Raw genomic sequence first — 17,031 nt, 5'->3', positions numbered from 1 at the left:
GTGAACCTTCGAAAGGTAATTCCTAGACCAATGGTGGAACAGGTTCCCCTTGCTTGACTTCAACTCGCTCAGTGAAAATGGTTGATCACAACTAAACTTGGTCTTCAAGAGAAACCAAAGCCACCTGTTACTGTTAGTGAGAAAGAGGGAACTTATATAAGGTTAACCTCTATGATCATATGTGGTGGATAAGGCAGGAGAATACTGCTGAAAGCAGGATTCTGCCATGCCAATGTGTATCAAGATGGTAAGAATAGCTCACTTGTTTGTTGCTATTCACACTAGAAGCAAGAGGTTGCAGGGTAGTAAAACTGCAAGCAAGTGACTCCTGCCAGTGAGCTGAAGCAGAAAGTCACTCTAGTTAGAACTCCTTGCGGCAGCTGTACCACCTAGCAGGATAGATGACTCAGAAACTACAGTTACAAATAATGTTTCCACAAAGGATGGAGTAGGAAAAATTACAGTACACATTCTCTGCCCTCTGTTGCTATAATAACAAAAAAAACCTACTTTTTATAGTATGACAACTATATGGTAAGCTTTGTATTAGGGCTTAACATTGCCTTGTGCCATTTATTCCATACAATAAACTTATGATATAGATGTATTATCTCCATTTTATAGAAGGGAAACCAAGCTCAGATAGATTTAGAAATGTGTTTTAAAACCATCAGGCATTGGTAGAGCTCAGTAACCAATTATTTACTGTGAGTTGCTCTTAGAATTATATTTATTAAACTGATCAGCAATTATATGCAGTGTTTTATGACATCCTTAATTAGCTTCTGTTACTGTTCTTTAAAATTTTACTTATAAATATAATACTGCAACCCCCTTAAGGCCATACACACAGTAGGCTCTATAGTTAAGCTGAATTTATATGAGAAAAATAAAAACGCCAAGGCACCTCTTTCCCCTTCCACCTCTCCATCTGAACTCTTAGCTAAATCACTAAAATGACCATTATACCTCTTCCATGTTAAAAGTTTTCAAATCAGTCTTTTGGAGAAAGGGGTAGGATAAGAGTTTTCTCAAAAGGAAAATACCCCTTATTTCATAATAAAAGTCAATAGGAAATTAGGAATTATTTAACACAAATGAATAATTTTTAGCAGAAATAATCTAAACTCTATAATAAGGCATGCTTGTAAAAATCTAAGTTTTACTAACTACTAAAGAGCTACACACCAAAGGACTTCTTTTGGGTCACCTGTAAATAAGGTTATATATGCTGATGCAATGACGAGAGGGAAAAAGGTTCTTCCTGAAAGTAACAACATGTTGTTCTCTGTTGCTGGATAGAAGGTAAGTATGAAGTACACCTGCAGAACAGAAAGTTCTCACCAGAAAAGTAGCTCTCTCAAACAAAAGGACTTCATCAGCCTCAATAATTTCAGCAAAATTCCTTAGGTTCATTTCCAGCTGCTGAACATTGGGGATCAGCTGATAAACAATGCTGGACCAAGCCTAACGGAACAGAAGCACAGTGTAATATTACTAACAGGTAGGCAGTCCCAGACCTTTGCAAATGAGTAAGTATACTATAACATATGGACAGCAAAATATGGTGATATAGAGTCCCAAACAAATACTTGTAACGAATATGGTATGACACAAACAAAATGAGATGAAGGTGATATTTGATTATTATCCTTCAGATGGATTTTTTTTAAAGTTTCAAACACTTATAAAATGCTGGAGAAACTTCTTTCCATTGATAATTTTTTAAAAATTAATAATTTAATTCCATGACGTTTGCCTTAAGAATAGTTGAAAACTCTGATTTACTGGACCAAATAAAACGTTTGTAATCCAGCCATTCAACAAATATTTAAGTGCAATAATGTAGACCACTCTAAATATCAGAAGATAATAGTGCTATATTTAACATAAATCCAAGAATCAATTTTGTAAAAAATATCATCAGAGTCACATGGAAAAATGGCCCCTCCCCTTAATGGGATAATGTACAAAAGAAATCACAAGAGAAATTAGTGGCATTGTCATTCCAAAAGGCTTATTATTGTCAGTTGTATAAATTATTGATCCAATTGAATTAAAAATGGTCCATTGTGTGATTCCTAAAACTGACTTCATCCAGAGAAGTATTACTAATGTAAGTAGTTGAAATTAACCACACCCTCCCTCTATTCTCTTAAGGCTCTTTTATTTGCATTTCCATTGTAATAATTCCTTCCAATTTGTCTGACAAGCTTGTTCTTCTCTCCCCTACTAGAGGGCAGGAACCTGGTCTTAGTCAATTTGTGTGTCCAACAGCATTAAGCAGTTATGCAACGAGTGCTTGTAGAATAAAACAAAATAAAAATTTAAGTCAGCTCTATGCAACATTGATGTAAGAGATAGTAGTGCCATGTCTCTGTTCCAATTAGTTTTATTACTTAAGCATAGGGGTTCAGGTTCCAAGTTCCCAGGTCGGTGTTAATGTCACTGCTGAATTTACCTTGGAGAAGGCACCAAAGCTAACCACAGCAGAGACATTGTCACTCACAGCAGTGTTGTGATTAGCCAATTGTCTTTGGTCGTGTTATGTATTGCCATCCTTCACACCGCAGTTGGTTCTTATCAGTGCGTCATGTCCATCCTTATTCACGGTTACCTGTTCTATGGGAATAAGGCTTTGAGAGAAATTCGGCCCAAATTAATCTGGAGCAGTATTTCCTAGACAGGTATCTCAAAATGATCTGTTATTAGAGTGAGGCTGAGTCAACAATATTGGGAAAAAATGAATTAGTTTAAAAAAGAAATCAATGGCTATTTTTAATGCCCATTGGTTTTTCTCCTTGGCAAATCAGGTTTCTGTGCTTCTCTGGTTGTAGATAATTGTCAGATGCAGTTGATAATGAGGCTGTAGCTACCAGTGACAGAGAAAGATGCTTTCCCACCCAGAGTCAGACTTGTCAATGAATATTAGCAGCAGGAAGGAAAGGTCTGACCAGGAGAGGACCCCAAAGAAGCCAGTCTTTCAAATCACCAGATCAGTAGGGAAAAAGCAGGATAAGGAGCCTATGTGCCAATAATGTAATTTCAGCTTAATCCGTAACATAGCTATTATAACCTCTACAACTACTACAAGCAGTGTTTCCATTCCAGCAATGGAAACAATCCTGGTTAAAAGAATACTAGTCTCCAATATGGCATGAAAGTTGCTGCTACCATATTCTAGGCATAACATATCTCATTTTAAGACTCTCTTTTCCAATATCGTCCCTAAATGTTGTTATTCTACTGCCATCCAAACTGAAGCAGACTAGTTTATATACTGAAGAGATACCTGAATATTACACACAGATCCAATCAGCATTGAGACCACAACAGGTCACAATGGATGATGGCCAGTAAAACCTCTGCTGTCACAAAGATCAGTATGAAATTAATCATGATGAAACTGGCTAGTTCAGTGTCACTTGGTAGGTATCTCAACACAATTCAAGATCAAACCCCAAATCTCTTAAGGTTAAGTTTGATAGTTTTCAAATAGGGTAGAAGAGTTATGTGAGCAAATCATAACGGAAAACTTTCCTAACCTGGGCAAATAATTTATTGTAGATTATTTCCTTTTTCAGTTCAACACATCTAAATGGATATGACAGAGTTTAAAATCTTTTACTTTTGACAATACCCTTTTAGCTTTTTTTCATTTTCTTAAGTAAGGGCACTAAGGGAAACATACACACCTTATAGAGAGTTTCATCCCAGATAGATGTTCGGAAACAAGAACATTCCAATGGGCGAGACAAACGCCTCAGATCTTCTTCTCGCTCTTTAAAAATCTGAATTAAAAAGTCCACATACAGATTAGCATATAACAGCTCTTCTCTTTCATTGTAAAATCTGAAATGTAATTATTTCAGTGTATTTTAAACAAGAACATTTCCTCTTTCCTCAGAGGAGTGTGTACATTACTTCGTAAAATAGGATGGCAGAAATTATTTCAGGTCAGGTCTAAAAGTACAACTACTAGAATTCTTCAGGCTTCTGCTGCTTGTGCTGAGTGCTCACTGAGAGCACTGTGTTGGGAAAAAAAATTACCATACAGAGGAGTGTTTATAAAATATATCGAATGTTCCAAATCACCTAATCTGGGTCAATTTAAGGTAATAATATTGTAAATTAAAATACTTTAACCTTTGTAGGTATTTTTCTCTCTCACACAAATATATGCATATACTCAAATATATTCTCATATATGTTATTTCTGAATGGACTATATTTATTTGGCTATATAACACCCCCCACACACAAACAGAAATATCTATCCATTTTGGTATGATATGTATCTATGTATAAATGCCCACATACACATCGAAGAATACCTATTTGTACAAATATATATATACACAGGTATTTTCCATGACTGGGTGGGTTTGTAGTGAGCGCATGTATACACTGTGGTGGTTAATTTGATGTATCAATGTGGCTAGGCCACAGTACCCAGACATTTGGTCAAACAGCAGTTTAGATCTTCTTGTGAGGCATTTTTAAATGAGATTAATATTTATATTAGTAGACTACTCCATAATGTGGGTAGGCTTTATACAATCAGTTGAAGGCCTTAAGAGAAAAAAGGTCACCATTCCGCCAGGAAGGGGGAATTCTGCCTCCACACTGACTTCTGAATGGAACTGCAATAACTACTCTTTCCTGGGTCTCTATTGTATCAGCCTGTCCTGCAGATTTTGGACTTGCCAGTCTCCACGATTGTACAAGTCAATTCCTTAAAAACCAATCAATCAATCAATCAATCAATCCCCCCTCTCTCTCTACACATACACACACACACACACACACACACACACACACACACACACACACACACACTTATTGATTCTGTTTACTTGGGGAACCCACACACATACAATAAACTATCTATCTTGCTTGAAATTGATATTTAGGGAAGCACCCTAGCCACTTTGACTTCAAAACTTGCAAGTTTTAATCTTTAATTAAATGAAGTACACTTTTATTAATTGAGATTAAAATACCACAAAGAACATCATATATCTTTGGGGATATATTCTATAAGCATTTAGGAAACAATAAATTGATTAATAAAAATGAAAATTAATTTAAAAAATCCATAAGGGCCTTATTTGTTGGAATGCTCTGTTTTTCTATTGCAAATTGGGCCAGGTAATGAGGTGATTTTTAAAGGAAACAAAACAGAAAACAAAACAACAGCAAGAATAACAATAACACAGCCCTCATAATCCCAAGACTCAAGCTACATGCAGATATTCTACTGAATTACAACAGAATTAATACTTCGTGAGAAAAGGAGAGAGAGAAGGAAAAAAGACTAGATACTCAAAAATAGTTTTCAGAGTCAAATACAGAACCCGGTCAAGTTGTTTATAACCTGTAAGTTACCTAGAAACACCAAAATATGCCCAAACACCAAACACTGGAGGCAATACTGTAACTAGTTATACAAAAAAAGTATTCCTGACTGTAGCTATTACCATAAAATTCCTTTAAATAAAGGGTATCCTTAGACTCCTAGGTTCCAATCCAAAAAGGAACTGTATTCTTCTGTATCACCAAAATATTCTGAAACTGCTTTTCTTACCTTTATCCTTACAGGATCTTCTCTTTCAGCTTAGACTTTAAAATCAAATCCTCTTATATTGCATAAACTAAAGTTGGACTATTTTTGTTACTTGCCAGACCTGGGGTCTCATAGCTAGCTAGGAGTCATCTCTTTCTACTGTGTCTTCTTTGGTTAATTTATATGTACTAATCCCCATGCTAGAAAAGAAGCCAAAGATACCATATCAGTGTAATTAAGAGGGACTGGGCATTGAGCCTAACCCAAAGTGATTGGCACTTCTATTGGTGCATAAATATTTTCTAAGTTAACCTAGTGAATGCAATAACCCTTCTTCATCTCACCCCTGGTGGGTCTTCTAGCCTTCACAGTAACTACCTCTTCTGAAGGACAATAAAACAGGATAAGTAAACATAAACATACATAAAGGAGGATGTAAGTGGAGAAGATGGCGGACTAGGAGGATGTTAAGCTCATTTTATCCCACGGACACACAAAAATAACAGTCACATCAGTGCAACCAAACAAGAAAATAATCTAAAGACTGGCAGAAAGAGTTTCCATAGCTAATAGAACACACTGAAAGGGTGAGGGGCAGAGATGTGGGGAACCAAACTCTCAGCCAGACTAACCACAAATGGGAGGTACACCACAAGCATGGAGAAGGGAGAGGAGCAGACCCCACATTAGGCACCCCAGACATAGGGATCTGCACTAGGAAGATGAGTCCCCCTAACATTTGGTTTCGAAACAAGTGGGGCTTAACTTTATGAGTTTTTATAGTCAGGGGGCTTAAATTCAGGTACTTTAAAATCAGCTGGCTCAGCTCTGGGAGAGCTGGAAGGCAATAGGAAACTAAGTCTTCATCCTCAAAAAGTCAGCATATCAAACAACTCCACTGAGATACTGCATAGAAGCAGCAGTGTGAAAAGTGCTTAGGGTACACATTAAAGAGATTTATTTTCCAATCTCAGAACATGTGAAGGAGGGCAAGGGATCTTTAGGAGACTTCTCCAAGAACAAAAGAACTGGTGGGAGCCATTTCTTTGCACCCACAGCCTAGATAGCTAGACACTTGCAGAAAATACCATGAACACTTTCCACTTTGCTTGCTAACACTATGTAGCTCACCCTCACAATCTCTTGTGGACCGGTCCTATCCAACCCACTCTACAGAGGAGTCCCTCCAAAGCAGGTCCTGCATGTCTCATCCTACAGGGGCCAGCACTACTCCGAAGTAACTCCTGTACTGGGGAGAGGGGAAGATAACCCTTCGACTAAAGCCTCGGTAACCAAGCCTTATAACTGGCAGTATAGAGAGTCCTGGGGCACCTGGGTGGCTCAGTCGGTTAAGCGTCCGACTTTGGCTCAGGTCATGACTTCCCAGTCCGTGAGTTTGAGCCCCACTTCGGGCTCTGCGCTGACAGCTCAGAGCTTGGAGCCTGTTTCAGATTCTGTGTCTCCCTCTCTCTCTGACCCTCCCCCATTCATGCTCTGTCTCTCTGTCTCAAATATAAATAAACACTAAAAAAAAATTTTTTTTAAAAAAAGAGAGAGAGTCCTGCCAGACATTACTCCTGCAGGCCCTGCGGGAATCTGGCCTGACTCCTGACCCCACACACCAACAAAAGCCTCTCAAGGGACAAGGCAGGGAGAGCACTCTGCTGGTAGGTGCTATTTCAGCCCCTAAAGACAGACCAGGAGAAGAGAGCTGGTTCGTCTCCAGACTCTGTCCACAAATGAAAGCCTCTCATTAGACAATGCAAGGAGAGTGCACTGCAGTTTGATGCTACTGTAGCCCCTGCAAATGTGCTGAGGGCAGGCATCTGGTCTGATTGCTGAAACCACCCAATGATAAGCCCACAGTGGCTTCAGACTGTCCTCTTAACAGAACAGGGACCAAATCCTACCCAGTGCGTGCATAATAGGCAAAGCAGGCCATTATAGCATACTGATAGGAAGGCAAATGTGGCTCAACCAGAAGAATAAGTCATACACAATCCACACAGGAGAAACTCCTGAGGCACCTGGTTCTGATAAACAAGGGACATTGTGCTACAAGCCACAACAAGAACTTTTCTTCATAAGGCTATTACTTTCAATACCAGGAGACATAAATGATCTGACACAGAAACAAACACAGAGTTAGATAAAATGAGGAGGCAGAAGAGTATGTCCCAAATGAAATAGCAATAGAAAATAAAAGCAAAACAGCTAAGTGAAACGAAGATAAGCAATATGTGTGGTAAAGAATTCAAAGTAATGGCCATAAAGAAGATACTCACTGGATTTTTAAGAGGTAGAAAATATAAAAATAACAAATAAGAAATGAAGGATTCAATAGCTGAAATTAAAAATACACAAGAGGAAGATGGAATCAATAGTTTAGAGGAGGAAGAAGACTGGATCATAGAGCTGGAAGAGAGAGTAATTAATAGGAAGAGCCAAACTGAAGAGCAAGAAAAAAAAAAGGAATAATAAAAAATAATAGGTTAAGGAAAGTCAACAACATCATTAAGTGTAATAACCCTTACGTTATAGGGATTCCAAAAGAGAGAGAGAAGGGGGCAGAAAATGTATTTGAAGAAATAATAGCTGAAGAATTCTCTAATCTGGACAAGGAAACAGATATCCAGATCCAGGAGGCACAGAGAACACCTAAAACAATCAACCAGAGGAGTACACACAAAGACACATTAAAGTAAAATTGCAAAAAGTAGTGAGAAATAGAGAATTTTAAAAGCAGCATAAGAAAACTTATACACATAGGAAATCCCATCAGGCTATCCACTGCTTTTTCAGCAGAAACTTGGCAGGCCAGAAGGGAGTGGCATGATACATTCAAAGTACTAAAACAAAAAAATCTGCAACCAAGAATACTTTACCCAGCAAGGCTATCATTCAGAATAGAAGAAGAGATAGAGTTTCACAGGCAACAAAAGTTAAAGGAGTTCACTACCACTAAACTAGCCTTAAAAAAGTTAAAGGGAATTCTTCAAGGGGAAAGAAAAGGCATGACCAGGAAAAAGATTATGAAATTATGATGAAATTATGAAATGAAAACACTTCATAGGTAAATATAAACATAATAAAAGTAGACTAATTACTTATAATACCAGTATGGAGGTTAAACACAAAAGGATTAAAATCAATTATATCGATAAATATTTCTCCATAGATTCACAAAATAAAAAGTTATGAATTATGACATCATATACATAACAGGTTGTTGATGGCAGGAGTAAAAATTTAGTACTTTTAGAATGGGTTCAAAGTGACCATCTGTATGGGTTAAATTGTAGTGTAGGGCTAACGTAGCTTAAAAAATAACAGCTTTGTTCTGACACTGAAGGTCAAGAGATAATAGCCTTGCTTTACTCTTGTAAATTACGCTTCACACTCTTGTAAATCAGGCTTCACCAATGAAGGAAACAAAAGCTCAAAGAAAAGAGCATCAGAGGCACGGTCAAGGAGATCCACTGGTTGCAACTTAGCGCAGAAAGTCTAAAACAATCACCTCATCCGGCAACTGTTTCTAGCTCATCTGGGAACTGTTTCTCTGTTCTGTTCCCAGGTGATAATAAAACGATGTGATCAGCCATAAAAACTCTGTATCCTGGTTGTTCAGGGCCACACTCTTATCAAGAGTGTTGGTCCCGATCGGTTGGCCTTGCCTCTCATTGCAATAAACTTTGTTGTGACTGTCACTGGTGCCCATAGCATTCTGTTTCAGGAGTCATGTGGATGCAACACATCAACTTAACATAGACAGCTATAGTCATCAGATGTTATATATGAGCATAATGGTAATCACAAATCAAAAACCTATAATAGATAACCAAAAAATAAAGAGAAAGGAATTCAAGCGTATCAGTAAAGAAAGCCATCAAACCACAAAGAAGAGAACAAGGGGAAAAAAACACAGAAAAACTACAAAAACAACCATAAAACAAATAACAACACAACAATAAGTACATATCTATCAATAATTACTTTGAGTTTAAATGGACTAAATGCTCCAATCAAAAGACACAGCATGACTGAATGTATAAAAAGCAAGACCCTGTCTACAAGAGACTCACTTCACACTTAAAGACACATGCGGATTTAACGCAAAGAAATGGAAAAACATTTATCATGCAAATGGAAGTGAAAAAAAAGATGGGGTAGCAAAGCTTATATAAGACAAGATAGACTTTAAAACAAATACTGTAATAAGAGACAACAAAGCATCATGTAACAAGAGACAACAACTACATGATGATAAAGGGAATGGTCCAATATGAGGTAAGAACAATTATAAATATTTATGCAATCAACATAGGAGTACCTAAATAAAGAACATAAAGAAACAAACATATAAACACAAAGACAAGCATTGAAAGTAATAATGGCAGGGGACCTTAACACCCCATTTACATCAATGGATAGATCATCAAGACAGAAAATCACCCAAAAAAAAATAGTGGCTTTGAACACTGGACCACATGTAACTAACAGATATATTCAAAATATTCCATCCAGAAACAAAAGAATACACTCTTTTAAAGTGCACATGGAATATTCTCCAAAACAGATCACATGTTACGCCACAAAGTAAGTCTCGGTAAATTATAAAAGAGTGAAAGCATATCATGCATGTTTTCTGACCACAATGGTACAAAATTAGAACTCAATCACAAGAAAAAATCTGGAAAGATCACAAATACATGGAGACTAGGGCGCCTGGGTGACTCAGTCGGTTGAGCATCTGACTTCAGCTCAGGTCATGATCTTGCAGTCCGTGAGTTTGAGCCCTGAGTTGGGCTCTGTGCTGACAGCACAAACATTTAAAGAAGAATGAATACTATTCTTCTCAAACTATTCCAAAAAAATATGAGGAAGGAAAGCTTCCAAATTCAATCTATGAGGCCAGCATTACCCTGATACCAAAACCAGATAAAAACACGACAAAAAAGAAAACTACAGGCAAACTCACTGATGAACAAAGATGCAACAATCCTCCACAAAATATTAACGAACTCAATCTAACAATACAGTAAATAAATCATTCACCATGATCAAGTGGCATTTATATCTGGGATACAAGGCATTTAATATTTGCAAATCAATCAATGGGATACACCACATTAGCAACAGAAAAGAGAAAAAGCATACAATCATTTCAATAGATGCAGTGAGAGCATTTGAAAAAATATAATATCCATTCATGATAAAAACTCTCAACAAAGTAGATTTAAAAGGAACATACCTCAACATAATAAAGACCATATGAAAAACCTACAGCTAACATTCTCAATGGTGAAAAACTGACAGTTTTTCCTCTAAGATCAGGAAAAAGACAAGGATGTCCACTCTCACTACTTTTATTCAACATAGTATTAATAGGAAGTCCTAGCCAAAGCAATCAAACAAGGAATAAAAGGCATCCGTATTGGTAAGGAAGAATTCAAACTTACACTGTTTGCTGATGACATGATACTATATATTGAAAACCCGAAAGACTCAATCAAAAAACTATTAGAACTGGTAAATGAATTCAGTGAAGTTGCAGCATATAAAATTAATATACAGAAATCTGCATTCCCATACACTAATAATTAAGTAACAGAAAGAGAAATTAAGAAAACAATCCCTTTTATAATTGCAAAACAAAGAATAAAATATATAGGAATAAACCAAGCAGATAAAAGACCTGTACTCTGAAAACTGTAACATACTGAAGAAGGAAACTGAAGATGACACTAACAAATGGAAATGATATTCCATGCTCATGGATCAAAAGAACAAATACTGAAATGTCCATACTACCCAAAGCAATATACAGATTTAACGCAATCCCTATCAAAATACCAACAGGATTTTTAACAAAAGTAGAACAAATAATCCTAAAATATGTATGGAACCACAGAAGACCCCAAACAACCAAAGCAATCTGGAAAAATAAGAACAAAACTGGAGGTATCAGAATCCCAGATTTCAAGATCTATTACAAAGCTGTAGTAATAAAAACAGTATGGTACTGGCACAAAAATAAACATAGAGTCCATGGAACAAAATAGAACACAAATACACCCACGCTTATATGATCAATTAATCTACCATAATGGAGGCAAGAATATACAATAGGAAAAAGACAATCTCTTCAACAAATGTTACTGGGAAAACTGAATAGCTACATGCATATGAATGAAACTGGACCAGTTTCTTACTCCATACACAAAAAATGAACTCAAAATGGAGTAAAGACCTAAATGTGAGACCTGAAAATGTAAAATTCCTAAGAGAAAACATAGGCAATGATTTCTTTGACACTGGCAATAGAACCATTTTTCTAGCTACATCTGTTCTGGCAAGGGAAACAAAAGCACAATCAAACTACTGGGACTACATAAAAATAAAAAGCTTTTGCACAATACAGGAAACCATCTATAAAACAAAAAAGGCAACCTACCAAATGGGAGAAAATATTTGCAAATAATATATCTAATAAGGGGTTAATATAAAAAATATATAAAAAACTTAATAATAATAATTCAACCCCCCCCCTCCAAAAAAACCCCAAAAAATCCAATTTAAGAAATGGGCAGAGGACATGAATAGACATTTTTCCAAAGAGGACATACAAATGACCAACACACATGAAAAGATGTCCAACATCACTAATTATCAGGGAAGTCCAAATTAAAACCATAACAAGATATCACTTTACACCTCTCAGAAAGGCTAAAATAAAAATACGCAAGAAATAACAAGTGTTGACGAGGATGTAAAGAAAAAGGGACCCTCATACACTGTTGGTGGGAAGGTAAATTGGTGCAGCCACTGAGGAAAACAGTAAGGAGATTCCTCAAAAAAATTAAAAATATGATTTTCATATGATCTAGTAATTCCACTACTGTGTATTTACCCAAAGGAAAGGAAAATACAAATGTAAAAAGATATGTGGGTCCCTATACTGCAGTATTATTTACAATAGCCATGATATGGCAGCAACCCAAGTGTCCATCCATAAATGAATGAAGAAGATATGGTATATATATACAATGGAGTATTATTCAGCCATAAAAATGAATGAAATCTTGCCATTTTTAAGAACAGGGATCAACCTAGAGAATATAATACTAAGTGAAATCAGGCAGAGAAAGATAAATACCACATAACTTTATTCATTTGTGGAACTTAAGAAACAAGACAAAGCAATAAACAGAGGAAAAAAAGACAAAAAACCAGACTCTTAAATACAGAGAACAAACTCCTAGTCTCCAGAGGGGAGGTGGCTGGGAAAAATGGATGAAATAAAGGGGATTAAGAATACAGTTACCTTGATAAGCAGTGAGAAATGTATAGAACTGATGAATCATTATACTGTACGGCTGAAATATAACACTATATGTTAATTTTACTTAATTAAGAAAACATACAGGCTGCTTAATGATATCACATTGACAAGTTCCTTACATAAACCTGAAAATTACTTGCCAAATGGATATTATATTTCCCTTACCATGGAAAATTTATGAGTATTTTTAAAAAACTTTGAGTGCTTATGCTGAGATTTATTCTTCCTAAAAACAATCCTACCATTTACCTATATCTGTAGAAAAGAAGTTTAGAAAGCATGTCAACCATTTTGTGCAGCACCCTTTATATTTCTTACCAGGTCCCGTTGATCCTCCTGTACCAGATCCATTTTGTGTACTAAGCAAAAGATTTTGGCATCTGGAGAATTCTGCAGAATAGCCTCTAGGCATGATTGGTAATAATGCATGTCCTTTTCCAATTCACGGCTTTCCACATCAAACACATATATCAGAACCTCCACATTTCTGAAGATGTTGTCTCGCTGGCTAGTGAAATAATTTTCCATGAAAGTGTCCTGTCTAGTAGGAAAAAAAAAAATCTAGGTAGTAAACAAGTCCTTGGTTTAGTCACTCCTATTTACAATCTATTTTTGTTGGCTTAATCAATGTGAAAGATAATCTTACAGCTTCAAATTACTAGGCAAATAAATAGTAAAATAAATAGGCCAAAAAGGTATGGCCTCACCTTATTTCTTGAGCCCCACCTTGCACCACTCTTTGCTCCTCTCCTTGTGTTCCAAATACACTTTGACCTTCTCTCATTTGGACTAGCCTGTGGTATACCCAACAAGGGGCACTTACACATTGTTTACTCTGTTGCACATGCTATTCCCCTATCTCCACATCTAATTAACTCCTACTTGTCCCTTTAGATTTCAGTTCAATCCATATTTCCTCACAGAAACTATCCCTGATATCCCTGTCTTGAGCAAGTCCAGTCACCATAGGCCCTAATATAACAGTTTTTTTTAATATTTATTTATTTTTGAGAGAGAGCATGTGCACAAGTGGGAGAGGGGCAGAGAGAGTGGGAGAAAGAGGATCCAAAGCAGACTCTGTGCTGACAGCAGAGAGCCCAATGCGGGGCTCGAACTCATGAGCCGTGAAATCATGACCTGAGCCAAATAGGACACTTAACTGACTGAGCCACCTAGGTGCCCCAACACTGTTTTTATTTTTCACACTTAACCACAAATGTGATATTACATGTGTCTGTGCAAATTTTTAATTAATGGAATTCACTTCCCTACACAATATATTCCATGAAAGCAAGGATTATGTCTTTTACTGTCTGTCGTTGTTTCCCAGCTTTATGCAAAGAGCCTGCCATAGGGTAGGTGCTCAGCGAATGTTTATTGAATGAATAACCGTCATATACTCTAAACTATATGACAATGACTCCAAGATAACTTTTTATAAGTGTTGTTCTTTGACCCTTAGGCTGTGTGCTGCTTACCAAGAACTTCTCAATTACCAGGCAGCCAGTGAAAAAACAGTAGTTTTGTTGGAATTTAAGAAACGAAACAAGTAAGCAAAGGAAAGAGAGAGAGAGAGAGAGAGAAAGCAAAAAACAAACTCTTAAGTATTGAGAACAATCTGATGGTTACCAGAAGGGAAGTAGGTGGAGGAGATGGGTGATATATGTGATGGGGATTAAGGAGTGCATTTATCGTGATGTGCACCAGTTACTGTATGGAATTGTTGAATCACTATATTGTATACCTGAAACTAATGTGAAACTGTATGCTAGCTATACTGGAATTAAAATAAAATAAAATAATAAAAAAACAGTTTTGTCATGTCACAAGCTTTTAGTCTTGTACTTTGTTATTAATTAGCTGTGTGACCTTGGGGGATTCATAAGCTCACTGGACGTCAGCTGCCTTATCTGCAAAATTAATAACACCTTAGTGCCTAAAAGCAAGGAACTATAACTAATCTCTTGAAATAGATTACAGAACTAGAAGAATTATAATGAGGAAGGATTTGTATGGAGAGAGCTCCTAGAGCATTAAGTGAACCATCTGCTAGCAATAATGGAGTCATTTTCTTATAGAATATTTGGCTATTTCATTATTCTTTCAACAAAAAATTCATTCAGCACCTGTTATATGGTTGGTTCTATGCCAGGAGCTGGTAAAACACTGAGCTAACAATAATGTCTGTCTATTTTGTGAGGAACTTTCCTATGCATTTATATATCATCTTACTGAATCATCAAAACAACCCTATTGAGTGGGTACCACTATTATCCCTTTTGTACAGATGAAGAAACTGTAGCTCAAGAGTTTAAGTAATCTACCCAAGATAACACAGCTAACAGAGGTGTGCTATAAACCCCAATCTAACTCCAGAGCCTAGGCTCCTAACCACTGTGCAGCATGGAGATGCAAATGGCCATATTGTAGGGAGCAATATCCACATATAAGCACAGTGAATGTGCATTTGTGATGGACTATTCTGGAAGTGCCTCAGCCATGAGAGGAAAAACTGTTTCCTACTCCTCCAACAGCTGGTAAGTCAGCTGGAGAATATATACTTAGGGCAATCTACAGTGCTTAGGCTGCCTGGAGATTGAAAATAATAAAGAATGAGGTGGTATGGTATGATGACTAAGAACTCAGCATTGGTGTTATGACACTTGAGATAAAAACCTAATTTCTTCACCTGCAAAAGAGGGTGATAATCTATCCCATACTACAGATACCTAGATATAGCTTATGTTACTGATGATTAAACATGTCACATATGGCATGTTCACAATTACATAAAAGTCAGAAATCTTTAATCAAGTGCCAGTTCTGAAGTAATTTCTATCGAATGTATCTATTACAAGTGATAGTTACTTTAATGTATTTTCTACACTTGATTATACTAGGTGCTATGATTATTGTCACTGGCCCTACAAACAAGCAGATGGTACTTACCCACCACAGTCCCACAGGTTCAATACCAGGTTTCCCAGAAATCGAACATGAGAATGTTCTACATCAACTGGAAGACAAATATGACAAATCTAGTATTGTAGCATGTGAGGTGAAATTCAAAATAAGCTAACCCAAAAAGAACTAACCCATGGAATTTAGAAGGACCAAAGTGGAGTGAAATGCTCAAAGCTACAACAAGAAGGTGATATTTAGCTTAGTAGTGTAGTTTAGTGGCAAGGTGGGCACCTAAACTAGTCTGAGCTACAGAGCTGGCTTTCATGTACGTCATTTTACTTTTTAGTACTTTAGTGCTTACAGCAGAAACAATCTCCAATTATAATATTAATGTTAACATTTCAACATGTAAGACAGAGACATATACCATTTAATAGCTCTTCTCCAACCCACCAACACCCTCCACAAAAAAATTTAATACCAACACCAAATACAAAACAAGCATAAAACATAACCCAACTCACTCCCTCTATTGGTTTCCCGATTTCAGTTAATGATCCTACCACTGTCCCATCTGGAGGGGGGGGGGGAAACAGGTCATTGTAGACTTCTCTGTCCACATTCATTGATATTCCTTTGTAATCTCTCAATTCCACACCTTGTTTTACAACTTGCCACTAACATTAAGGAAGGCCCTTTACCTTTCCAAGCCTATATAACTATAATAGCTCTATAATTACCTCTCATCAGGAAACCTTACCCACTTTACTTCATCCTATAGGCTACTGTCAGGTTCATCTTCTTAACACTACTTTGAACATGTCACTCCCCATTCAAAAAAATTTCAATGGTTCCTCCATGTCTACAGGGGGGCATTCAAGGTCCCTCAGAATTTGGCTTCCAATCTACCTTTATATCCCCAGTGAGTCACATTAATAAAGCCTTTTGCTTCAGTCCAATTTGGTTTGTTCATAGTCCTCCCCAACCCCACTACCTCCCCAACCCCCAATATACCTTACACCAGGGGTCGCAAACTTGCTAATATGGGCCAGGCCAGTAAATGTACAAAAGCAAAGATAATCATGTATGGAGAGCAAACATCCATCCAAGGGGATGATGGAGTGGTTGTCAATTACTCAATTACTCAGCTGTAGCTCATTTGTCAGGCATGAATGTGGGATCAAGATGATCATATCTTTAAAACTTCCAATAGTAGTAG

General features: G+C 36.9%; 1 protein-coding gene across 6 annotated transcripts in view; it reads right to left on the bottom strand.

Annotated features, from left to right (window-relative positions):
• The window catches only part of RRAGB (Ras related GTP binding B), a 51,074-nt gene that overhangs the window by 24,305 nt on the left and 9,738 nt on the right, over window positions 1-17,031 (bottom strand). For all 6 annotated transcript variants that reach the window (XM_007090059.3, XM_042974701.1, XM_042974702.1 and 3 more), the window contains 4 exons: window positions 15,858-15,924; window positions 13,227-13,449; window positions 3,696-3,791; window positions 1,345-1,467 (listed from right to left, as the gene is read on the bottom strand). In XM_007090059.3, the coding sequence (XP_007090121.2) occupies window positions 1,345-1,467; window positions 3,696-3,791; window positions 13,227-13,449; window positions 15,858-15,924 (509 nt within the window). The remainder of the gene's footprint in view (window positions 1-1,344; window positions 1,468-3,695; window positions 3,792-13,226; window positions 13,450-15,857; window positions 15,925-17,031) is intronic.

This window comes from Panthera tigris, chromosome X (assembly GCF_018350195.1).
Source record: "Panthera tigris isolate Pti1 chromosome X, P.tigris_Pti1_mat1.1, whole genome shotgun sequence".
NCBI lineage: Eukaryota > Metazoa > Chordata > Mammalia > Carnivora > Felidae > Panthera > Panthera tigris.
Note: the sequence above shows the minus strand (reverse complement) of the source record. Positions and strands in the feature narration are given on the sequence as shown.